The sequence below is a fragment of the Suncus etruscus genome, chromosome 1 (assembly GCF_024139225.1).
Source record: "Suncus etruscus isolate mSunEtr1 chromosome 1, mSunEtr1.pri.cur, whole genome shotgun sequence".
NCBI classification, from domain to species: domain Eukaryota; kingdom Metazoa; phylum Chordata; class Mammalia; order Eulipotyphla; family Soricidae; genus Suncus; species Suncus etruscus.
The window spans coordinates 187,662,820-187,689,124 of NC_064848.1; the positions used below are offsets into that span (position 1 = coordinate 187,662,820).

The 26,305-nt window shown below is 45.2% G+C and overlaps 2 protein-coding genes and 1 non-coding gene across 3 annotated transcripts in view; 2 read left to right on the forward strand and 1 right to left on the reverse strand.

The window, feature by feature from the left end:
* Positions 1-4,312: 4,312 nt before the first annotated feature.
* Positions 4,313-4,419, forward strand: LOC126027205 (U6 spliceosomal RNA). The gene has a single exon (XR_007502225.1). It is a non-coding gene; the product is annotated as a U6 spliceosomal RNA (small nuclear RNA).
* Positions 4,420-7,423: 3,004 nt separating this feature from the next.
* LOC126019104 (MOB kinase activator 2-like) lies at positions 7,424-8,343 on the forward strand. The gene has a single exon (XM_049781295.1). It carries the CDS (start codon positions 7,482-7,484, stop codon positions 8,145-8,147), a length of 666 nt encoding a protein of 221 aa, XP_049637252.1. The 5' UTR covers positions 7,424-7,481; the 3' UTR covers positions 8,148-8,343.
* A 1,523-nt stretch (positions 8,344-9,866) lies between these two features.
* TOP2A (DNA topoisomerase II alpha) overlaps positions 9,867-26,305 on the reverse strand; it is a 39,406-nt gene continuing 22,967 nt past the window's right edge. The window contains exons 24-35 of the mRNA XM_049778939.1: positions 26,022-26,217; positions 24,664-24,755; positions 24,415-24,576; positions 24,011-24,094; positions 20,879-21,061; positions 19,016-19,097; positions 18,491-18,643; positions 17,801-17,924; positions 16,376-16,419; positions 14,509-14,643; positions 11,564-11,760; positions 9,867-9,995 (exon numbers count right to left, since the gene is read on the reverse strand). Of these exons, the coding sequence (XP_049634896.1) occupies positions 9,867-9,995; positions 11,564-11,760; positions 14,509-14,643; positions 16,376-16,419; positions 17,801-17,924; positions 18,491-18,643; positions 19,016-19,097; positions 20,879-21,061; positions 24,011-24,094; positions 24,415-24,576; positions 24,664-24,755; positions 26,022-26,217 (1,581 nt within the window). The remainder of the gene's footprint in view (positions 9,996-11,563; positions 11,761-14,508; positions 14,644-16,375; positions 16,420-17,800; positions 17,925-18,490; positions 18,644-19,015; positions 19,098-20,878; positions 21,062-24,010; positions 24,095-24,414; positions 24,577-24,663; positions 24,756-26,021; positions 26,218-26,305) is intronic.

The following is a 26,305-nucleotide window of genomic DNA, read 5'->3' on the forward strand; positions in this document are numbered from 1 at the left end:
CTATCTCTCCTGCCCCCTGAGTAGTTCTTGACCTTCGGCAGGAGGGCAGCTTCTTGCCTTGGGGTCAGCCCTGCACCTCGTGGATTGTACTTCTAGCCTGATCTGGCTCCCCAGATAGTGGTCTAGGGCGTCTTAGGCCCAGACTCTGGTGGGACTGGGAGCACGGCCCAGGCCCAGGAGTTGGGACAGGCTTGACCCCCTTTGAATGGTCCAAACCCCAGGACACTCCTTCCTGTTGTCATCTGCCCCCTGTAGTGGTGCTGTCTGCATAGGTGCTGTAGGGGACCCCTGCCTGGCTTCAGGAAAGAGTTGGGAGGTGCCTTCAGGGGCCTGGCCCAGCCTGGAAAAATCCGTGTGTTGGTGCCCGGATGTGCCAAGGGGGCCTCCCACCCGGTTCCGGGGAGTAGGCCCAGCTAGGGAGACACCGTCCTGGACAGAGGCCAGAGGAAAGCACGTGCTGGGACCCCACAATGCAAAAACAGGAAATGGGGCTGGGTGCTGCTCACCTCCCCAGCCCGGACCTCCACCTGCTCCTGGCAAATCTGGTCCCCGACCCCCACCAGTATGCTCTTGTGCGCCCTGACTTTCCAGGAATGCTGCTGGCCCTGTCCACAGAGACCCTGCCAGGTCAGGCCATCCGGCCAGACTGGAAAAATCCCAGCAGTCTCTCCAATAGGGATGGAGGTGGAGGCGCACAGTGATCCTGGGCTGTCCCTGTGCCAGGAGACACCACAATCTCAGCCCGACCTTCCAGATAGTGCCATTGAGCTGGGAAGGTGTCGCTGAAGCTATCCAGAGCTGCTGCTGCTCGGCCTCATTCTTGGCCAGACTGGTGGTCAGGCTTGCGGGAGAGGCTTTTGTTTTCCCAGTCATGGCTATGCTCTGGCCTGCAGACAAGAATGATGCTGTCCAGAGACCACCATCTGTAGTTCTCTCTGCCCTTGTATCCCTCTAATAAAATTTTCTTTTGTTTTACTCCTGGCAACCGTATGTAGTGCAGGGGATCAGCCACATGCAAGGCAAGTGCCTTACCCCTGTATTATCTTTTCAGTCCTTAGTGTTGTCCAGAGTGGATGTATTATAAAGCTGCGATGAACACTAGAGTACAGAAAACTTTTTGGGGCCACACCTGGCATCGCTTAGGAGTTACTCCTGACTCTGCACTCAGAAATCACTCCTGGGGGCTAGAGTGATAGTGCAGTGGTAGGGCATTTGATTTCATGAGGCTGATCCAGGACAAACCTCTGTTCGATCGCCGGTGTACCATATGGTCCCCCAAGCCAGGAGCGATTTCTGAGTGCTTAGCCAGGAATAGCCCCTGAGCTTAACCAGATGTGGCCCAAAAACAAACAAACAAAAACAAAGGGGAGGAAGGATATTTGGGACATTGGTGATGGGAATGTTGCACTGGTGATGGGGGGTGTCATCTTATATGACTGAAACCCAACCACAATCATGTTTGTAACAAGGTGTTTAAATAAAAAATATTATAAAAAAATAAAGTTGAAGGGGCCGGAGAGATAGCATGGAGGTAAGGCATTTGCCTTTCATGCAGAAGGTCCGTGGTTTGAATCCCCGTGTCCCATATGGTCCCCCGTGCCTGCCAGGAGTGATTTCTGAGCATAGAACCAGGAGTAACCCCCGAACACTGCCGGGTCTTGCATTACATAATTAAAGATGAGGCTGGATGGCGGTGGATGGCGATGGATTTCTTTTTGCCATCCCAGGCCACGTGGCTCAGCAACCCCATGAACCGGCGAGTTTCAGGCCCAGGTGAAACGCGAAATCACTCACTCACAGGCAGGCTTCAGGAAGAATCATCTTTATGCCCTAGCCACCACATGTGTGTGGCCTATCTCATAACCTTTCAAGCATACAGCCATTCTAGGCTTGCCCTGCGTCTTATCCTCTTTCAGCCATCTCCCTCAGAGAGCCCAGCAGGGCCAAAAGGCAAAAAGCCCCTTAATCCCCTGGCTTCCGGGTTTATCTACGCATTCCAAGACCCCTCCCAGGAATGGGCCGGGTCTTGCAGGTAAAGTCACACCTATTATCCGGTTCCCAAGACCCCTCCCAGAAATGGGTGGGTCTCAGATCTAAGTACCCTACACCGGGTATAACCCAAAAACCAAAAAAAAAAAAATGTTGAAAAGATATGAACTTAAAAAATTTTTTTTGAAAAAAGAAATCATTCCTTGTAGGCTTGGGGAACCCAATGGGACATGGGGAAATCAAACCCTGGTCCACTGTCCCAGGTCATCTGCATGCAAGGAAAACTTCCTACTGCTATGTTATCACTCTGAGCCCCCTAGAAAGACTTTTTATTTCTTTTTTTTTTTGGGGGGGGGGTTTTGGGCCACACCCGGTGACGCTCAGGGGTTACTCCTGGCTATGTGCTCAGAAGTCGCTCCTGGCTTGGGGGACCATATGGGACGCCGGGGGATCGAACCGCAGTCCGTCCTAGGCTAGCGCAGGTAAGGCAGGCACCTTACCTTTAGCGCCACCGCCCGGCCCCAAAACTTTTTATTTCTTTTGGAACAACACCTAAGCTGTTAAGTTTTTTTTTTTTGTTTTTTGTTTTTTGTTTTAGGCCTCACCTGACAGTGCTCAGGGCTTAGTCCAGACTCTGAGCTTTGGGAATTTGGTGGGGTTCAGGGACCCTTGAGGGTCAAACTGATATGGGCCACATGGAAGACAAAAGGCCAGAAGCCCTGTGTTATCCTTCCCCGGGGTTTAGAACAGTTGCATTATTTTATATCTTTATCTCTATCTATCTATCTATCTTCTATCTATCTATCTATCTATCTATCTATCTATCTATCTATCTATCATCTATCTATCTATCTATCTATCTATCTATCTATCTATCTATCTATCTATCTATCTATCTATCTATCTATCTAGACCACACACACCCAGCTGTGCTCAGGGTTTACTCCTGGCTCTGCACTCAGGTATCACTCCTGGGGGCCCAGTTCATCCACAAGCAAGACAAGTGTCCTTCCCTTTGTGCTATGACTCTGGCCCCTCCCACTTCTTTTTATCTCAGACTTCCAAGAGTCAGGGTTGCTTTTGAGTAAGGCAGTTCGGTTCTTTCCTGATCTCCAGCTTTGCCATCTGCATGCTGGTGAATGTAGAAAGTCTGACTGTTCCTTCTGTCAGTGACTTCACTGTCCATGCCATTTCTGGTGACTCTCAGGGCCTCCTTGGAATCTTGTCTCCAGGTCTTCAGTTGACCTGATCCCATTTCTGTCCCCTAGGTGAGGGAGTAAAGACTGAGGACCATAGTTTACTGCAGGCCGTGGAGCTTCATTTATATCTAGGCTTCTATAAATGGGCCTGAGAGCAACAGGGCAGGGCTCTGAAGTATGGCTCACATGCAATGGTGGGCTTAGAATCCTGCTCTCTACATTGGCTCTCAGGAACTCCCACATGCAAAGCAACTCAACACTTTCAACTATTTTTTTTTGCTCAAGGAGTTTTGAAAGTTTTAAGCCAGAGAGAATTCAGCCCATCCCCGCCAAGCCGTTTTTCTCCTGTCATTTTTCTTGGGGCTCCCAAGACAAAGAAACTGGTACCTCCCGAATCCCCTGACCTTGTAGATGAGACTGCCTGCAGGACCCAGCCCCTGAGCCATGCTGCCAGGTGAACTACTTAGGAGTAGCTAAAACGGACAGGATGGGACAGACCTCTAGTGGATGTAATGATCCCTTTGTTCTAAGAGATTTTGGGCCATGTGTGCCTAAATTTTAAAAAAGGTTAATATCCTGGGTATTGATCCAAGAGAAATGAAAAATAAAGTTTCTCTAAAAAAAGATTTAAACTTGGGTGTTCCTAACAGCTTTATTTATAATACATTCATGCTGGATAACACCCATTTGTCCATCAACAGGTGAGTGAATAAACAAATCCAATAGAATTATCTTTGGCCCAGGGCCCGGAGAGATAGCACAGCGGAGAGATAGCACAGCGGCGTTTGCCTTGCAAGCAGCCGATCCAGACCAAAGGTGGTTGGTTCGAATCCCGGTGTCCCATATGGTCCCCCGTGCTTGCCAGGAGCTATTTCTGAGCAGACAGCCAGGAGTAACCCCTGAACACCGGTGGGTGTGGCCCAAAAACCAAAAAAAAAAAAAAATTATCTTTGGCCCAAAGAAGAGGAAAACGACTGATAGATGCAGCAACATGAACTTCAAATACATCATGTTGGATGAAAGTAACCAGGCACCAAGCAGACATACTGCATTTTGTTGGTATCACGTTCTGGAGGGGCTAAAACTGATCTCCAGAGGAGAACTTAGGTTGTAGTAAGAGAGGCGTGCTCTCTGTGGCAGCACATATACTAAAATTGGAACGATACAGATAAGATTAGCATGGCCCCAGCGCAAGGATGACACGCAAATTCGTGAAGAGTTCCAAAAAAATAAATAAATAAATAAAAAGAGAGGCATTTAGAGAGCTGAGCATATACTTTGCATATGTGAATCCTGGATTTGATCCCTGGCATTGCATGGTCTCCCAGGCACTGCCAAGTGTGACTCCCCCTCCAGAAAATTCTTTTTGGGGGGCACTACTAGTGGGGGACAGGGTCACAGAGTAGCTACTCCTGGAGATACTGAGTGCTGATTTGGTGGCCAACCAGTGATCAGAGGTCACCAAGACCACACCTGCAGTGATTGGGGGCTATGAGGGCCTGGTGTAGTTCTCAGGGCCTCACACATTGCTAGACGTGTGTTCTCTACCATTTGAACCACACGTACCCAGTTTATCGCATCAGTTGGACTGAAAAGTTCAAAATCAAAACTATTGAGAGGCTGGAGCAATAATAAAACAACAGGTAGGGCTTTTGCCTTCCATGCAACCGACCCAGGCTTGCTATTGGAATCCCATAAAGTCCCACAAGCCTGCCAGTGATTTCTTTTTGTTTTTGGGTCACACCAGGCAACGCTCAGGGTTTACTCCTGACTCTATGCTCAGAAATCGCTCTTGGTTGGGACCAGAGAGATAGCATGGAGGTAGGGTGTTTGTCTTTCATGCAGAGGGACGGTGGGTCAAATCCCGGCATCCATTTTGGTCCCCTGAGCCTTCCAGGAGCGATTTCTGAGCAGAGCCAGGAGTAACCCGAGCGCTGCTAGGTGTGACCCCCCCCCAAAAAAAAAAATCGCTCTTGGCAGGCTCAGGGGACCATATAGGATGCCAGGAGTCTAACCACCTTCTGCATGCAAGGCAAACACCCTACCTCTATGCTAGCTCTCCGGCCCCACCAGAAGTAATTTCTGAGCCTGGAGTAAGCCCTGAGTGCTGCTAGGTGTGCCCTACACCCCCCCCCCCACAAAGAAAAATCCAAAAAATTTCAAAAATCTTGAGACAGTTAAGGGGTAGGAGGTGTTTGGTTGTGATAGGATAGCCTTTTCATGAGGGGTGGTTGGGTCACATTTGACAGTGTTTGGCTTACTTCAGGCTCCATTACACTCGGATCATTTCTGGTGGCATTCAGGGAACTGTTTTGGAGGTGGGTGAGGCCCATATCCAGCAGTGTTCAGGGGATATTCCTGGTGGGCTTGGGGACCACATGGGATGCCTGGGATGAAACCTGGTTGTCATGTGTAGAAAAACAGCCCTTAGGCTTGGATGGTAGATGGGAGGCTTTTGTTCTTAGGCCCCAGCCACGTGGCTCCATCCCCCATTACCCATCGGGTCAGCAACTTCAGGTGGTTGCGGCGGGAATACTCACTCAGACAGGCTTCATGAGAGATAGCATGTTTATTGGCCCCGGCCATCACGTGTGTGGATTATATTATAAACCTATTTAAGCATTTGCCATTCTTAGCTAGCCCTGCATCTTAACTTCTTTCATCCATGTCTCCTTCAACCTCCATCCTGGCAAAAGCCCCCCATTCCTTGGGTCAAGGCCTTATCTAACCTTCCCAAGACCCCTCCCAGGAATGGGCAGGGTCTTGCAGGTAAAGATACTCTGCCCAAGACATCTCCCAGAAACGGGCAGGTTCTTGCAGGTAGTTACACCTAAATTCAGGGTGGAGTCAGTCATGTGCAAGGCAAATAAATGCCTTTTCTGTTGTGCTATTGTTCTGGCCCCAATGCTGACTTTTTGGGGTCCAACCCTATCTGCTCAATGTAGCATTCAAAGCTCAGCCTGTGCTGTGTGTGTTATTTGCATCTAGTCAGTGTCATTCTGGTGATTAGGTGCAGGCTCAGTCTTCTGGACAAGCACGACATAGGTGGTACCGCTTCCCTTCCCCATGTCAGGCATCTTGTCATTTTGCTTTTATTTTTGTGATTATACCTGGTATCTGTCAGGGATTACTCTGGCTCTGTGCTCAGGAATCATTCATGGTATTCCCGAGGGGAGCCCAATGCAGTGCTGGGGATCAAAACCAGATTGGCTTTGAGCAATGCAAACACATAGATCCCTGTACTGTGGCCCCACGTAGTCATTTTGCCTATTTTTGTTTTTGTGCCACACCCAGCAATGCTCAGGATTACTCCTGGCTCTGTATTCAAATTGCTAGGGGTCGCAGCGATGATGCAGTGGTAGGGCATTTGCCTTGCACATAGCTGATCCAGGATAGACCATGGTTCGATCCCCCTGCATCCCTTATGGTCCCCCAAGCCAGGAATAACCCGATTATCACCGGGTGTGGTTGCCCCAAAACAAAAATTGCTCCTGGCATGCTCAGGGGAATTTGTAGGTGCTGAAATCACATAGAATTGGCTGCATGCAAGGTAAAGTACCCTATGGTGCTGTGCTATTGCTCTAGCCCCTCACTTTGCCTCTTGATTGCTGTACTGCTTGGTGCCCTTCAGATTGTCACTGCATTGTAATGTGGCTTTATAATATATAAAAAATATGTTTATGGGGCCAGAGGTAATGTGTCTGCCTTGTGCGCTATAGCCTATAGATGCCAGGATTTGAACCACCCGTTGGTTCTCAATTGTCTGTTTGCAAGGCAAATGCCCTACTGCTTGCTGTATCTCTCTGGCCCCTCACTGGTCATTTTTCTTTTCTTTTGGTTTTTGGGCCACTTCCGGTGACGCTCAGGGGTCGCTCCTGCTTGGGGACCATATGGGACGCCAGGAATGAACAGTGGTCCATCCTAATCTAGCAGAGGCAAGGTAGACGCCTTACCGCTTGCACCACTACTCTGGCCCACAAAATTATATTTCTTACTGTTTTTTGGGCAAGGCTCGGGAGTTACTCCTGCCTAGTGGTGCTCAGAGGGCCATATGGGATGCCAGGAACTGAACCCAGATGAGCCGAGTGCAAAGTAAGCACCTTTTTACATACTGTACCATCTTCTCTAGTCCCTAGAACTAAATTTCTTCATATGAGAATTGCTGGACCAAAAAGATCTATTAGGGTCACTTCCGGTGGTGTTGCGCACGCGCGCCTGTGTGGCGAGTGTTTACTTCCGGCCGCCCCGGGCCGAGGGAGGCCGAGCGTGTGGGGCGCCGGGCCCCGCGCAGCCATGGACTGGCTTATGGGGAAGTGCAAGGCCAAGCCCAATGGGAGGAAGTCGGTGGCCGAGGAGAAGAAGGTCTACCTGGAGCCGGAGTACACTAAGGCCCGCGTCACAGACTTTGCCTTCAAGGAGCTGGTGGTGGTGCTGCCCCGAGAGATCGACCTCAACGAGTGGCCGGCGAGCAACACCACGACCTTCTTCCACCACGTGAATCTGCAGTACAGCACCATCTCCGAGTTCTGCACCGGGGATGCCTGCCAGACCATGGCCGTGTGCAACCAGTACCACTGGTATGACGAGCGGGGCCGGAAGGTCAAGTGCACTGCACTCCAGTACGTGGACTTCGTCATGAGCTCCGTGCAGAAGCTGCTCACCGATGAGGACGTGTTCCCCACCAAGTACGGCCACGAGTTCCCCAGCTCCTTCGAGTCCCTGGTGAAGCGGATCTGCCGGTACCTGTTCCACGTGTTTGCCCACATCTACTCGGAGCACTTCCAGGAGACGCTGGCCCTGGAGCTGTACGTGCACCTCAACACGCTCTACGTGCACTTCATCCTCTTCGCCTGCGAGTTCCACCTGCTCGACCTCAAAGAGAACGCGGTCATGGACGACCTCACCGAGGTGCTGTGTGGCGGGGCCTCGGGGACACACAACCACGTGAAGGAGAGGTGAGCCCCGGCGCAGCGCAGGTGGCTGGCGGTGTGCGCCCAGGAGCGTGGTGATGGGGCGCCGACCAGCTGTCCACGTGTCCGGAAAACACGGGAGCCTGGGCCCAGCCCGGCAGACACAGGGACTCTGCGCTCACTGCTGCGCCGCCCGCTTGCCTTCCTCGGCTTCGACTCGCCGGGACACATCGGGGGACCTCGGGCATCGGCTCTACACCGTGTCCGCCGGCCCCATCTGCTCACTGCTCGGCAGCTGTCTCCAGGCATCCCTTCTTCCTCGCAGCCCTGTCTGGATCTGACTCTCGGTGGCCAGGGACTGGGTGACCCTTTGTGCCCGGGGCCCGCCGCCCTGGCCCCCTTCTGTGGCCCCAGGAGGCTGCCGCCCGCCAGCCCTGTAGGGGGCAGGTAGCCTGGCAGGCGTGCAGCTCGCTTGCTCGACCCACCGTCTGGTGGTGGGAATAAACAGAATTCTCTCTCTCAAAAAAAAAAATCTATTAGGGCCAGGAACATCACAGTATGTTCTCTAAGTGAAGAGACAGAGGCTATTGCCAGGGAGAAAAAGAGAATCCAATATAGGTGAAATGTTGAAAACATTTTATTAAAGTACAAAATAGTTGGAATTAAACCAAATAGAAAAACATATTAAATATTTACAAAAACATGGATAACACACAAACGCAGAAAGGTTTACAAGTTTACAAGCACTGAAAATGATGGAAACTCCCCCAAATAGGTATAATAGCTCACTGCTGAACAAATGTTTCCTGTTATACAGTCCAGAAATCTATATTCCTCTTTTGAATAAATCGGCTCTTTGGGAGATCTAAGACTCAGAGGCAATTAATGGGCTGAGAAAGTCACATGAACTTACTTTCTTCATGTTGTTATGTTGTAGTTACAGATAACAAAGGTTAAGTTAAGATTGAGGGGGAAGTATTTGTACTAGAACTATAAAGTTGATCTGATGGAAAATTACCTATAAAATATAAGATAATATGTCATCTAATATTTACTAAAATAAAAGAAATCAGAATAGTCTTTTTTTTTTTTTTAACCAAAGTGCTCCCATTTTTGATTAAATGGTCAATAAACAAATAACATTATCCTGAAGTGACAATACAACTCTCTAGAGTCCAGGAAAACATAAAATCAATATAAGACAACAGACACAAAAAAGACACCTTTTTTTGGGGGGAGGGGAGGTCACACCTGGCTGTCCACAGGGGTTACTCCTGGCAGGCTTGGGGGACCATATGGGATGCTGGGGATTGAACCGGGTCTGTACTGGTTGGCAGCATGCAAGGCAATGCCCTACAGCTAGCTGTGCTGTAACTCCAGCCCCAAAACAGACACCTTAAAGTAGAGAAAAGACGGGCCAGGCGGTGGCGCTAGAGGTAAGGTGCCTGCCTTGCCTGCGCTAGCCTTGGAAGGACCGCGGTTCGATCCCCCAGCATCTCATATAGTCCCCCAAGCAGGAGTGACTTCTGAGTGCATAGCCAGGAGTAACCCCTGAGCGTCATCGGGTGTGGCTCAAAACAAAAACAAAAACAAAAACAAGAACAAAAAGTTAAAAAAAAAAAAGTAGAGAAAAGACATTATAATGCCCACAAGATGTTCACAATATTGTAAAAAGGAAATCTTTTTTACATACTTCTCCTTGAGGATTCTACATTACCTTCTTATTTTCAGCTTACTAAGACCATTACTCAAATAGTTATCTCACAGTTTAAAACAGATCGTCATCATCTGATTCTTCAAGGTACTTTATAGGTTTCTTTGCCCGTCCAGATTTTATCCTCGGGGCTACTGTGGTGTCTAAATCCATTTCAAAGTCGTCGTTCTCTCCCTTAGATTTCTACAAAACATAAGCCCATGGTAATTTGCATAATACCAACCTAACAGACTACAATTCAGGTTTTCCACCTTCATAAGAACTAAGAAATTGATTTAAGGCAAAGTTCTCATTCACTAAATAAGTGGCACATTGAACTTGCTACAACTAAAGCATATATAGCAAAAGCTAATGAAGCATTAACTTTCTTTCCTTTTTTTTTTTTGTTTTTGTTTTTGGGCACACCCTGTGACGCTCAGGGCTTACTCCTGGCTATGCACTCAGAAATCGATCCTGGTTTGGGGGACCATATAGGATGCCCAGGGATAGAACTACTGTCCGTCTTAAGTCAGCAGCGTGCAAAGCAAAAGTGCCTTACTGCTTGTGCCACTGCTCCGGACCCTAAATTAACTTTCTTTAAAAAGGTCCCAAATTGCCTGGAACCTAGAGTTGGTCTTATGCCAGGAAACTTCAGGGGTAGGGTCTCCTTGTATTTAGGCCAAGGCTTTTCCTTTCCATGTCCCCCATATTTTGGTGGGCCTATGCAAACAATATTTGCCACTCTAACACTGTTTTTACTGTGCTCCTTTGTCTCTAAACCTTAAAAAAAAAAAAAAAAACTTAGAACTTTTGATGTTAACTCAAACTAATATGCATGTGCATGAAAATGTAAAAAAATACTATGCCTGGGGCCGGGTAGGTGGCGCTGGAGGTAAGGTGTCTGCCTTGCAAGCGCTAGCCAAGGAAGGACCGCGGTTCGATCCCCCGGCGTCCCATATGGTCCCCCCAAGCCAGGGGCGATTTCTGAGCACATAGCCAGGAGTAACCCCTGAGCGTCAAGCGGGTGTGGCCCAAAAACCAAAAAAAAAAAAAAAAAAAATACTATGCCTTCAATGTTTAAGGAGTCACATAAATTTCATGGTTTTAGATTGCTTTGTGTAGTGCTAAGAAATATTATAATATACTTACAAACTGGGGACTTGTGGACAAAGTAATTTTTTTTTTTTTTTGGTTTTTGGGCCACACCCGGTGACGCTCAGGGGTTACTCCTGGCTACGCGCTCAGAAGTCGCTCCTGGTGAGGGGGACCATATGGGACACCGGGGGATCGAACCGCGGTCCATCCAAGGCTAGCGCAGGCAAGGCAGGCACCTTACCTCTAGCGCCACCGCCCGGCCGTTTTATTTTTCTTAATGTTCTTTGACTGACTGTAAGTTCAAAATTTAGGCGTCAGCAAGGGGATTTCTTCTGAGAACTCTGTATATGGGTGATTGTCCTTCCCCTGTAACTTTACCTTATCCTCTTTCTTTGCATCATTGTTCACATAATTAAAAATAAAAAATTAAAAATAAAAAGGTCCCAAATTATTATTATTTTTTGTGGTTTTTGGGTCACACCCGGAAGTGCTCAGGGTTTTTTTTCTGGCTCCGTGCTCAGAAATTGCTCCTGCCAGGCATGGGGAACCATATGGGACGCCGAGATTCGAACCGATGACCTTCTGCATGAAAGGTAAACACCTTACCTCCATGCTATCTCTCCGGCCCCGTCCCAAATTATTAAGAGCAAAGATCAACTGTGTTTCAAATTACTTACCTTATTTGTGGCCTTAGAAATCATTTTCTCAAAATTAGAGTCAGAATCCTCATCAGAAGAAGGTTTCCTTTTGCGACAAATCTTCGTTTTGGTAGGAGCAGGCTTTTTAGAGGCTTCAGAATTCAAGCCTGACTCCTTTTTGGTTGCTTTTGGTGCACCCCTTTTTTTGGTGCCTACAGTGGAGGTGGAAGATTGACCTGCAAGTCAACAAAATTGTCATGGCCACTTTGAGATGACTTGTCATGACTTACTTTATGCTCCAATTCTTAAGCCTTTAAAGTCATCGTCTGTCTTCTTGCTAACAATAGTAAAGAATCTACTAGTAGAAAAATATACAGTTTTTTTTTTGGGGGGGGGGGGGGAAGAGCACACTTGGCTTGCTAAGGACTTACTACTCGCCCTGCATTCAAGAATCACTTCTGGTAGGCTAGGGGGTCCATATGGGGATCAAACTTGGGCTGGCTTTATGCAAAGTAAGCGCCCTAGAGAAAGCAAAAAAATTTTTTTTGTGTTTTGTTTTGGGGCCACACCCAGCAGTACTCAGGGCTACTCCTGCCTCTGAGCTTAGAAATTGCTTGAGGCACTCTCAGGAGACAAGATGGGATGTAGGGAATCAAACCCAGGTCTTTCCAGGGTTGGCCACATGCAAGGCAAATGCCCTATGGCTGTGCTATCATTCTGGCCCTGAGAAAGCAAAATTTTTTTGTGGGGAGATTTGGTCACATATGGTAGTGCTCAAGGCTAACTCATGGCTAAAGATAACTTTTGGGTACCATATGAAGTTCTAGGGATTGAACCCAGTATGCAAAATGTCATTCAACATTTTTGTTTTATTTTATAGGTCACACCTGGCGGCACTCAGGGGTCACTCCTGGTTCTACACTCAGAAATCGCCTTTGGCAGGCTGCAAATGCCCTACTACTGTGTTATTGCTTCAGCCTCTTCATTCAACATTTTTTTGCCCCACCCCTCATTCAAACATTTTTATAAGGCATATCTTTTACATTGTATTACATTTGTTGTAATTTATAAGTCCTATTCCTGTCACAGAAATGAGCTAGCTAATGCCTAGCATTTTGGGAGAGAGGATGAGGAGGGTACTAAGAGGTTTGAGCCAAACCTAGGGATATTCTGCATACACAAATATACTCGAGTCCTTCGAGTTATCTTCCTGGCCTGATGCCTAGCAGTTTGAGAAACATGTTAGAAAACTTTTTGATGGGCCGGAGCGATAGCACAGCAGTAGGGCATTTGCCTTGTACGCAGATGATCAGAGACAGACACGGGTTCGATCCCTGGCATCTCATATAGTTGCCTGAGCCTGCCAGGAGTGATTTCTGAGCACAGAGTCAGGAGTAACTCCTGAGCACTGCTGGGTATAGTCCCATAACCAAAAAAGAAAAAATGTTTTGTTGTTTTATCTTTTTTTGTTTTTGTTCTTTTGTTTGTCTTTCATAGTTAGTTGCTGGTTTTTGTTTTTGTTTGTTCTTTGCTATGTTATGGCTTTTTTTCTTTTGTGATGTTTTGTTACTTTTTCTCCTTTCTTTTTTTTTTCTTTTTTTTTTTTGGTTTTTGGGCCACACCCAGTAACACTCAGGGGTTACTCCTGGCTACGTGCTCAGAAGTTGCTCCTGGCTTGGGGGACCATATGGGACACCGGGGGATGGAACCGCGGTCCGTCCAAGGCTAGCGCAGGCAAGGCAGGCACCTTACCTTTAGCGCCACCGCCCAGCCCCTTCTCCTTTCTTTTAAATTGATTCATAACACACCTAGACGATTCCTTTTAGTTTTTTTTTTCTGGTCACACCACATCCCGTGATGCTCCTGGCTTGGGGGACTATATGGGACACTGAGGGATCGAACCACAGTCCGTCCTGGGCTTGTGCCCTCAAGGCAAATGCCTTATAGCTCCATGCCATGGCTCCGGCCCTGATTCCTTCTAGCTTTCTTTTTTTTGGGTGTGTGTGTTTTGTTTTGTTTTTTCTTTTGTGATTTTTGGGCCACTCCCAGCGGTGCTCAGGGGTTACTCCTGACTTTGTGCTCAGAAATTGCTCCTGGTATGTACGGGGGACCATATGGGATGCCAGGATTCAAACCAACATAGGTCCTGGTCACCCGCTTGCAAGGCAAACACCCAACTGCTGTGCTACCTCTCCGGTCCCTCCCTTCTTTTTCTTTTCTTTTTTTTTTTTTTTTTGGTTTTTGGGCCACACCCGGTGCCGCTCAGGGGGTTACTCCTGGCTATACGCTCAGAAGTCACTCCTGGCTTGGGGGACCATATGGGATGCCGGGGGATCGATCGAACCGCGGTCCGTCCGAGGCTAGCGCAGGCAAGGCAGGCACCTTACCTTTAGCGCCACCGCCCGGCCCCTCTTTTTCTTTTCTTATACCTCCAACAGAACCACATTACTGGAATCATCTTACTCAGCCTCATAATTAGAGGGGGAAAAGGGGATGGTACCAGGACCAGACAGTCATATGAAAACTTAGTGGAAATAAAAAATGATCAGACTTGAACACTAAACCCAAAGTCAACGAATCGATAACCAATCTACAACAAGCTGTACAAGAGGGGACCAGTTACACTAGCATCCTGGGGAGTAATGGAGGGAGAAGTGGGATGCACATTGGGAAAAGGGGTGGAGGGAGGACAACACTGGTGGTGGTGGGAATGCCCCTTATTCATTGTCACTATGTACCTTAAATATTACTATAAAAGATTTTTTTTTTGGTAAAAGATTTGTAACTCATTTGGCTACAAAAATTAAAAAAAAGAAAAAGAAAACTTTTTGACCATCAATATTGATTACAAGGATCTCTAAAGGGTTGCTTTCATTTGGAAAATAATTTCATCTTAGCAGTGACTTTGAGAATAACAGTAGAAACACACATGACAGCAAGTAACTTAATCCTAATATTAACACATCTCAAAGATTTAGGCTCACTTTTTGCTGCTGTTTTCTTCACAGTCACATTCTTTTTAGAAACAGGCTCTGTTGTTTCAGTTTCAGCTGTTAAATCAGCAGCAGGGGAACTTGGAGAAAGTGGTGCATTTTTCATGGCGTCATCAGCATCAAGGTCTATTAGTTCAAATGAAAAAGAAAAATAGTACAGAGGAAATGTGAAAAACTATTTGACTTTGTTTTGTTTTGGGGCCACAAATGGTGATGCTAACGGATTATTAACTCCTGGTTCTGCACTAAGGGACCACTCTGGCGTACTCAAAAGACTATATGGGATGCTGGGGATGGAACCCAGGTCAGCCACGTGTGAGATAAATGTCCTATTCACTGTATTATCAGTCCAGCTACTACTTTAAATATATAATCTAGGAGCTGGAGCTATAGCAGAGGGTAACTAGGGTGTTTGCCTTGCATGTGGCCAACCCAGGTTTGATCTTCAGCATCCCATATGATCCCGAGACTGCCACACACACATTTGTATATGTATATATACATATACAAAAATCTATCTATATAAAACTAAATCTAATGAAAATATCAATGTAATGCAAACAAGAAATTAAGAATGGTGACTGAAACCCAACTACATCATATTTGTAATCAAGGTGTTTAAATAAAGATATTAATATAAAAAAATTATGAGAAAAAAAAAAAAAAGAACTTAATAAGAATAAGAATTTCGGGCCCGGAGGGATAGCACAGCAGCGTTTGCCTTGCAATCAGCCGATTCAGGACCAAAGGGAACACCGGTGGGTGTGGCCCCAAAAACCAAAAAAAAAGAAGAATAAGAATTTCAACAATTGATTCATCTCCTTGGGGGATGGCCGTGCTCACGTCCAGGCTGGGGCACTTGTTGGATTAAAGAATTAAACTTAAAAAAAAATAAAAAATAAAAAATAGGGGCCGGAGAGATAGCATGGAGGTAAGGCGTTTGCCTTTCATGCAGGAGGTCATCGGTTCGAATCCCGGCGCCCCATATGGTCCCCTGTGCCTGCCAGGAGCAATTTCTGAGCCTGGAGCCAGAAATAACCCCTGAGCACTGCCGGGTGTGACCCAAAAACCACAAAAAAAAAAAAAAATAAAAAATAAAAAAATAAATAAATAAAAAAAGAGGGGCCGGAGAGATAGCATGGAGGGTAAGGTGTCTGCCTTTCATGCAGAAGGTCATCGGTTCAAATCCCGGTGTCCCATATGATCCCCCGAGCCTGCCAGGAGCGATTTCTGAGCATAAAGCCAGGAGTAATCCCTGAGCAATGCCGGGTGTGACCCAAAAACCAAAAAAAAAAATAAAATAAAATAAAAATAAAAAAAGAATAAAAAAAGAATTTCAACAATTTTTTTTTTTTTTTTTTGGTTTTTGGGCCACACCCGTTTGACACTCAGGGGTTACTCCTGGCTATGTGCTCAGAAATCGCCCCTGGCTTGGGGGGACCATATGGGACGCCGGGGGGATCGAACCACGGTCCGTTCCTTGGCTAGCGCTTGTAAGGTAGACACCTTACCTCTAGCGCCACCTTCCCGGCCCCCAATTTTTTTTTTTTTAATTGTGGTTTTTGGGTCACACCCGGCAGTGCTCAGGGATTATTCCTGGCTCCAGGCTCAGAAATTGTTCCTGGCAGGCATATGGGATGCCGGGATTCGAGCCGATGACCTCCTGCATGAAAGGCAAATGCCTTACCTCCATGCTATCTCTCCGGCCCCGAATTTCAACAATTTAAGATTTGGAAAATAGTGCTCGCTTGGTTTTAGCACTAATACTAAAATAAGATTTGGAAAATGTCCAGACTAGAACCCAGTTGGAGCTACGTGCCCAACTAAGTAAAAAGTAATTTTTACTTAAAATACATACCTGATTCGGCACTTTTTGATGGTTTCTGTTCTTTGTTAGTTTGTCTAAAATAAAATAAAAACAGAGTCATAAAGTCTTAAAGTCAATTCTATTTTTTTGGTTTTTGGGCCACATTCGGCAGCACTCAGGTTACTCCTGGCTCTGCATTGAGAAATTGCTCCTGGCACGCTCCGGGGACCGTGTATATATATATGGGATTCCAGGGATCAAACCTGGGTCCATCCCAGGTCAGCCACATGTAAGGTAAAGTCATACCAATATGCTATCGCTCAGTCCCCTCTTTACATTTAATTCTAAGTATGTCAAACAAGAGCATATTTTGGGGGGTGGGGTGGGCGTGGGTCTTGTGCCACACCCAGCAGCGCTCGGGATACTCCCTGCTCTGTTCTCAGAAACTATTCCTGGCAGGCTCAGGGAACCATATAGGATGCTAGGGGATCAAGTCTAGCTTGGTTGTATGGAAGGCTTAACATCCTACCCACTGTGCTATGGCTCCGGCCCCACACAAGGATATTTTTTGACTATTAAGGAAAATAGGAGTAACCCCTGAGTGCTGCCAGTTGTGACCCAAAAACCAAAAAAAAAAAAAAAAGGGGGGGGGGGGCCGGAGAGATAGCACAACGGCGCTGCCGGGTGTGACCCAAGAACCAAAAAACAGAAACAAAAAAAAATAGGGCCAGGGTCAGAGAGATAGCATGGATGTAGGGCGTTTGCCTTGCTTGCAAAATAGTGGTTTGAATCCCGGCATTTCATATGGTCCCCTGAGCCTTCCAGGAAGGATTTCTGAGCGCAGAGCCAGGAGGAACCCCATGAGCGCTGCCAGGTGTGACCCAAAAGCAAAAAAAAAAAAAAAAAAAAAAAAAGTAGGGCCGGAGCGATAGCAAAACGGTAAGAGTTTGCACTGCATGCGGCCAACACAGGATGGATGTTGGTTCAAACCCCAGCATTCTATATGGTTCCCCGAACCTACCAGGAGCAATTCCTGAGTGCTGTCAGGTAGTATATGAAAAAGTTTCCATAAGATTCGTCTTGGAATTGTTGTATATAAAAATATTTCCTTAGGAATGTTCTGTGACTATTGCCCCACCTAGACCTTCCAGGTGGGGGCGATATGGAGTTGGCAATAAATAGCTTGATGGACAGGGAAGAGGGGTCCTTTTGCGAAAGCTGTTTGCAGGATGCAAGAGGACTCTCTCTCTCTCTTTGCCCAATCTTTTACACCCTAACCTTCTTGTCTGTGTGGATTATTATTTGCTGCAGATAAATATTATCAAGGTCTCCCCCCGAAAGGGGACAAGGGGATGGGAAGTAATTTCTCATTCTGGGGACTGTTCGTAGATTCACAAACATCCAACAAAGGATTTAACAGCACAGATTCATTACAGCCAGGTATGACCCAAAAACTTCAAACAAAAATATCCTTACTTTTGGGAAGTTTTGGTTGTAGGCAAATCATAATCTGATGGAACAAACTCTTCATCTTGATCGTTTTCTTCAAATTCAGAGAAATCTTCATCTGAGTCCAAATCTACTGTGAATTTAGTTTTTGCTATTTAAAAAAAAAAATCAGAATCAAAGAGAATGGAATAAAACAATCAATCCACAGATTGGTAAAGTTTTCATAAAGATTTAATATTTGGGGCCCGGAGAGATAGCACAGCAGCGTTTGCCTTGCAAGCAGCCAATCCAGGACCAAAGGTGGTTGGTTCGAATCCTGGTGTCCCATATGGTCCCCCGTGCCTGCCAGGAGCTATTTCTGAGCAGACAGCCAGGAGTAACCCCTGAACACCAGTGGGTGTGGCCCAAAAACAAAACAAAACAAAAAGATTTAATATTTGGAAACCAGGAAGAGAGTTCAAAGAGTAAAATAAAAGCATATACTCTACATGCTTAGAGCCCTAAGTTTGCATGTACTCCCACCCTAGAACTGTCAGGTAAGAGCAGTTGATTGGAGTGACATCAGAGCCCCTGAGCATTGCTTGGGAAGAAATCCTCCTAATGTTTTAATATTCAGCTTAATACCCTAAAAGAAATCTTAGTTTTTTAAAAACTTAAATGACTAAGATATAGCAATTTCCTTTCAGCATATCTGGTATGTTTTTAAGTTTTCCTTACTTGTTGCTCTCCGTAGCTCTATTTCACGTGGAGGGACATCAACATTACTTTCATCACTGCTCTTATCTGATTCTGAATCAGACCAGGGGTTTCTTTTCTTCCCTTTTTTGATTGGTTTAAAAGGCAGTGTAGTTTGTTTCTTTGTTTTGGGACCTAGAAAAGGAGATAGGAAAAAAAAAGCTTTTACATATTCTCAGCGACTTAACTCTTTTCCAACTATCTTTCAAATAGTGAGCTATGTTAGTGGGATCATATGGGATGCCAAGGATCAAACCTGGGTTGGCTGCGTGCAAGGCAAACACCCCACCCGCTGTGTTATAGCTCCGGCCCCATACAACATTATATATTTAAAACTTTAATAACAGTATTATAAATCACGTTCTTTTGTTGGGGGTTGTGTTCACACCCACTGGTGCTCAGGGGACCATGTGGGATATATAGGATGCTGGGGAACAAGCCCAGGCTGTGTGCAAAGTAGCCCAACCCACTGTACTATTGTTCAGTTCTTTTTAAATGTTTTATTACCTGAATCTTTTTTCAGTTTCTTTTCTATTCTTTTTTTTAGTTCCATACCATCCTCCTGAGGGCTTCCTTCAGTGTTTTCATTCTAGAAGACCACATATAAATAGAAAACAGGTCAAGTTCTGTCAACTTATCATTAACTTTTTTTTTTTTTTTAAGTTTTTGGGCCACACCCGGCGGTGCTCAGGGGTTACTCCTGGCTGTCTGCTCAGAAATAGCTCCTGGCAGGCTCAGGGGACCATATGGGACACCGGGATTCGAACCAACCACCTTTGGTCCTGGATCAGCTGCTTGCAAGGCAAACACCGCTGTGCTATCTCTCCCGGCCCAACTTATCATTAACTTAAAACAATATATAGACAACAGCTGTTTAAATATTTAACAGTATCAGTCTTTTTTTTTTTTTTTTTTGGTTTTTGGGCCACACCCGTTTGACGCTCAGGGGTTACTCCTGGCTATGTGCTCAGAAATCGCCCCTGGCTTGGGGGGGCCATATGGGACGCCGGGGGATCGAACCGTGGTCCTTCCTTGGCTAGCGCTTGCAAGGCAGACACCTTACCTCCAGCGCCACCTACCCGGCCCCCATTTTTATTTTTTACTTATTATTATTTTTGCCATTCCTGACTATGCTCAGGGGATATATGGAGTGCTAGGGTAGACCTGGTCTGCCACTCTGCCACATGTATACACAACTTGCTGTATAGTTGCTCCAGCCCCTAAGAGTCGTTTTTAATATAAACTTTGGTTACTATGAATGAAGGTATAGTTTGTGATTAGATATAGGATATAATCCAAACAATGGGACTGAGCTGGATGGATAGATCAATGAGCTACATGTAAAAGCCTTGTTTCAATTCTGGTATTACATGGTCTCTTGAGCACAGAACCAATAGGAAAGCCCCTCAGTGCTGGTTGATATGTGTCCCTAAAATCCAAACAATAAAATCAAATAAAATAATTGGTTTTTGAGGGGCTGGGTGGTGGCGCTAAAGGTAAGGTGCCTGCCTTGCCTGCGCTAACCTTGGACGGACCGCGGTTCGATCCCCCGGTGTCCCATATGGTCCCCCAAGCCAGGAGCAACTTCTGAGCACATAGCCAGGAGTAACCCCTGAGCGTTACTGGGTGTGGCCCAAAAACCAAAAAAAAAAAAAAAAAAAAAAAAAATTGGTTTTTGGGCAACACCTGGTGACACTTGGGGTTACTCCTGGCTATGCGCTCAGAAATCACTCCTGACTCAGGATTATATAGGATGTTGGGGATCAAACCCAGGTCCATCCTGGGTTGGCCACATGCAAGACAAACACACTACTGCTGTGCTATCACTCTGGCCCCAATAATTTGGTACTTTTATTTAAAAATAGGTCCAACACATGGAGATGGAGAGATAGTACATTGGGCAGGGTGCTTGCTTTGCACACAGCTGACCCAGGTTCAATCCCTGAGCATCACCAGGTGTGACCAAGAACTAAAAAAAAAAACAAAAAAAAAAACAAAGAAATAAAGTATCTACACCCAGCAGAACTTGAGGTCCATGTGATAGGTATTAAACAAGAGAACTTAAACACCCATTGTAAGTCCTTAAAGTTCAGCTATCTTGCCAACCCTTGTTTAATTCCTTTTTTTGTTTTTGGGCCACACTCAGCAGCACTTAGGGGATAATCCTGGCTCTGCACTCAGCAATTGTTCCTGGCAGGCTCAGGGGACCATATGGGATGCTGGGATTAGAACCCAGGTCCATTCCGGGTCAGCTGCATGCAAGGCAAAAATGCCCTAGTACTGTTATTGCTCTGACCCCAGCCAGCCCTTGTTCAATTTCAAAAGTTATGTTCAAAATATAAATCATTTTATATTCAATCTGGTCATTACCTTAATTTTCCTTTTAACTTTTTTTTCTGCCTCTGCTTTCATTTCCACAGTCACTACTGGGATGACTCTTTTTCCACTTGGTGAAGGCAGGATTTCAGTCAGTTGGGTTTTTTTCCCTTTTGCTTTCCCCCCTTTCACAACTAGTCCTACTTGTTCATCTTTTAGTTCCTTGGCTTCAACAATCTATGAAAGATAAAATCATAAAAATATCAGTTACTTTGAAAAATTGAAGGAAAGCAACAGTTAAATTCATTTCATAAAAAAAATATTCATTTCAGTTCAATACATCTATTTTTGTGTTTTGTTTTGGGGTACTCCTGGTGATACTAGGAGAGGTCAATTGCAGGGCTCCTACATCCACAACATGCCCTAATCTTCAATTTGTTTTATATATATTAGCAGAGTAGGAGTTGTTTTTGGGCTTGTTAGTGCTTAGAGATTTCTCCTACCTCTGATTAGGGGTCATTCCTGATGGTGCTGTTGTCTCATATAGACAAGTGCCTTAATTCCTGTACTCTGGTTCATTTTTATCACAACCCCCTTTTTGGGCAACATCCATAGTAGTGTTCACAGATTACTCCTGTCTGTGCTCAGGAACCAAATTGAACTCGACCAGCAGTGTAAGGCAAACACCCTACCTGCTGTATTATCACTCCAGTGCTACTCCCCCACTTTGGGCCACACCCAGCAGTGCACCACTCTTTGGTCCACCCTCAATATTTTTTACCTTAAGGCAAGCTATTCCACAACTAAGTAAACTATTAAAGACTCACATTGAGGGGCTAAAGAGATAGTATGACAGATAAGGTGCTTGCCTGGCACGGGGACAACAAGGCTCAACTCCCAGAGTCCCATATGATTCCTCAAGTTCTGCAATGAGTAAACCACTCAGCACTGCTAATTGTGGTCAAAAAAAAAAAAAAAAAGAGGAACTTTCTGAGGAAAAAAACAAAAAACAAAGGGGAAATAGAAAATTAGTGTTTATTCTTAGTTCTATCATTTTTGTTGTTGTTGTTTTTTGGGTCAGTCCTGGCAGTACTCAGGGGTTACTACTCCTGGCTCTATGCTCAGAAATCGCTACTGGCAAGCTTGGGGGACCATATAGGATGCTGGGATTTGAACCACCATCCTTCTGCATGCAAGGCAAATGCCTTCCCTCCATGCTATCTCTCCGGCCCCAGTTCTATCAATTTTTTTTAATGTATTTACTTTTTTGGTTTTTGGGTCACAACCAGCAGCGCTCAGGTGTTACTCCTGGCTCTATGCTCAGAAATCGCTCCTGGCAGGCTCGAGGGACCATATGGGATGCTGAGATTAGAACCACGGTCCTTGTGAGGTGGCGCTAGAGGTAAGGTGTCTGCCTTGCAAGCACTAGCCAAGGAAGGACCGCAGTTCGATCCCCTGGCGTCCCATATGGTCCCCCCAAGCCAGGGGCAATTTCTGAGCACTTAGCCAGGAATAACCCCTGAACATCAAATGGGTGTGGCCCGAAACAAAACAAACAAACAAAAAAAGAACCACCGGTCTTCTGCATGCAAGGCAAATGCCCTACCTTACCTCCCTACTATCTCTCTGGTCCATTATCAATTTATTTTTCTTTTGGCCCCACCCAGCGGTACTAAGGGGTTACTCCTGGCTCTGGGCTCAGATCACTTCTGGCAGGCTTGGAGGAACATATGGGATGTTGGAAATTGACCCTGGGTCTGCTGTGTACCCACAGTTTATCAATTTCTTTGAAGATCAGAATAAATGGGGACAGGAGGGAGAGCAAAGATGTAGTACAGGTGTTAAGGCACTTGCTTGCACATGGTTAATCCTAGTTCAATCCCTGTGACCACATATGGTATCAAATATCACATGATCCCTAGCATAGAATCAGGAGTAGCGTGATTCTATGAGAGTACAGTGGGTTGGGTGCTTGCTCTGCATGCAAGTTTGATCCTTGGTACCCAGTACAAGGCCCTGAGCACCATCAGCAGTAATTCTTGAGTGAAGAGCCAGAATCACTGTTTGGGGCTGTGACCCCCAAACCAAAATCAAACAAAAAATGATTCAGGAGTAGGTCCTTAGCACTGCTGGACATGGACCGAGATCTCCTGCCACCCCACTAAAGTAAGGACATATACGTACATAGAAACACACGGTTATGGACATCCATACTGAAGTGCAGTAACAAATTTACATGTTATGTCTTTAGTTTACTTTACAAAATGCTGTTTCACATGTAAAATGTTAGGAATAAAAAAAAAATCAAACATTATCAGGGAGGTTGTAGTAATATTAAGACTTCTAAAATAAATTCTTTCGATAATTCTTTGTGTTGTTTATATTCTTTCCACTATCGAGAATTTCTTTTTTCTCTTTTGGTTTTTGAGCCACACCTGGCAGTGCTCAGGGGTTACTCCTAGCTCTGCACTCAGAAATCACTCCTGGCAGGTTCAGGGGACCATATGGCATGCTGGGGATTGAACTTGGGTCTGTTCCAGGTTGGCCACATGTGAGGCAAATGCTCCCTCCCTCCCTTTTTTTTTTAAAGGAAGCAAGCACATGTTCCTCCTGGGTACATAGTGCCTAAGCACATATGTCAACCTGTCCTCTCCTCTTGAGATGTGCACTTTCCTACATTCATACTGAGTTCTGTACTGGATTCTCACTATCTCTGGAGAAGCCCAATGCTCTCTCAAGTATATTACTCTTACTCTCTCATCTCCCTCTCTTTCATTAGTACCTCCAAATAAAATCTGTTTTTAACTTAAAGAAAAAATGAAATTGATTTTTTTTTTTTTTTTTTTGGTTTTTGGGCCACACCCGGTAACGCTCAGGGGTTACTCCTGGCTATGTGCTCAGAAGTTGCTCCTGGCTTGGGGGACCATATGGGACACCGGGGGATCGAACCGCGGTCCGTCCAAGGCCAGCGCAGGCAAGGCAGGCACCTTACCTTTAGCGCCACCGCCCGGCCCCGAAATTGATTTATTTAGAAAAATCTTAGAGTCGAAGAAAGTACACATAATAGGTTGTGATGTGAACAGTTGAGAATGCATGCCCAATTGTGAAATTTCTCAACAAAAACGTATTGGTAGAATATTATTTAATTCATTAATAAAAACTCAAATACAGGTTAACATAGCATACCTCCAGTTCTTCAATAAAAACAGCCAAGTCTTCTCTCCATAAATCTGATGGACTCTTCCCCTTTAATATATCTAATTCTTCCTCCTTCATAAAACAAAAGATAAGAATTTGTATTCCTAGATAGTATTATTTTTTGTGTAATACTCAGGACTAAATGCAGATGCAAAGCTAATGCTCTACCACTAAGTTATATCCCAGCCTCAATAAACAGAATTTTCACGAGGTGTGAAATTAAGTTTTGATTTTTTGGTGGTAGGATAGCATACCCCAATCCACGGGGAATGATATGGGATGCTATAGATGAAATACACATCAGTGTAAGCCTTACTCACTGTATCATTTCTCCAATGCCCAAGTTTTAATTTACACATTAGATTTAATCAACACATCAATCAACAACTCACTTTTTCCTTTCTTAATTTGCATAGTTCATCCTTCTTTTCCTTAGTTAGATACCAAAGAGGCATATCAAGAAGGTAATTGAAAGTTGGTCCAGAATCTGTTACAGAGTCACTTTTTTCAGATTCATTTTCATCACTCTCTTCATTTTCTTCTTCATCTGGAACCTACAGGAGGAATTAAATAAGAAATGTAAAATACAAATTGTCTCTGCGAAAAGAAATAATTAAAAAAAAGTCTAACCAAAAATTTACCTTTTGCTGGGCTTCTTTCCAAGCCTTCACTGGATCTGAGTCATAACCCCTCTGGATCAAAACCTTAATTAATTCTTTCTTAGGTTTATTTTCTATTAAACAAATATAAAAAAAACAATTTTAAGCAATATTTACGGAATATGATTAGGTCAATATATTAAGTCAAAAACGTAAACACTTAGAATTAAAATTTTGCTCATTTTTTTCCCTTGGGTTACATCTGGCAGCCTAAGGGGACCATATGGGATGCCGGGATTCGAACCACCAACCTTCTGCACGCAAGGCAAATGCCTTGCTATCTCTCTGGCCCCCTTTTTGCACATTTAAAAAAAACTTTGATTGGTTTTTAGGTCACACCCAGCAGTGCTCAGGGGCCACTGCTGGCTCTGCACTCAGAAATTGCCCCTGGTAGGCTGGGGGACCATATGGAATGCTTAGAATTGAACCGGATCCCTCCAGGGTCGATCACCTGCAAGGCAAATGCCCTACCACTGTGCTATCTCTTCTGTCCCCTTTTACTAAACCATGGACAAATAACCACAAGGGGGCAGACAAACCACATGAGGCTTTGACCCATAATTCAAAACAGAAAAGATAATCAAAACCTTTATTTGGGGGAACTGAAGAGACAGTATAGTGGGTATGGTGCTTAGTGTTCATTGCATGCAGATGATCCGGGTTCTATCGCTGACACCCCATGATTCCCAGGCAACACTAGGAGTGAACCCTGAGTACAAAACCAGATTTATCTCCTGAACATTGCCAGGTGTGGCCCAAAAGCAAAAACAAAACAATCTGGGCCAGAGAGATAGCACAGTGGTAGGCGTTTGCCTTACCCGGGTTTGATTCCCAGCATACCATATGGTTTCCTGAGCCTGCCAGGAGCTATTTCTGAGCGAAGAATGGAGTAACCCCTGACCACTGCCATCTCTTGGTGTGGCCCAAAAAACAGAACAAACAAACAAACAAAACAAAAATCTGAGAAAGGATGCTTAAACTAAGAAAACTTAAAACGGGCCCAGAGAGATAGCACAGCGGTGTTTGCCTTGCAAGCAGCCGATCCAGGACCAAAGGTGGTTGGTTCGAATCCCGGTGTCCCATATGGTCCCCCGTGCCTGCCAGGAGCTATTTCTGAGCAGACAGCCAGGAGTAACCCCTGAGCACTGCCGGGTGTGGCCCAAAAACCAAAAAAAAAAAAAAGAAAGAAAACTTAAAACTACAAATGTGTTATTTGAAACAAATGACTATAGCATTAACCACCTGAATTTTCCCTCCCCACCATCATTCTCACCAAAAAATGTTACAAGGAAGTTTGGCTTTTGTTTTAGATACAGTAAGCTAGTGTTCCAAAAACATACCAATGATTATTTTGCCATCTATTTTCTCTAAGATGAAGCGAGCCTGATTATTCAGTTTAGCAGATTCAGCGCCAAGCATTCCTAGAAGCCATTCTTTTCTCAGTCCATAATATTTAAGCCTGAGTTCAAAGAAGTCTCTTAGGATATCTAAGACTGTGTCATATTTCTTTAAACAGCCTACATGATCAAAAAGTACCTGAAAAAGAAAAGCCAGATTAGAGTCAAGAAGAGATTATTTGACTCAATTTCATTAAAAGAATTTTAGAGGAATTATTATTCTTTAA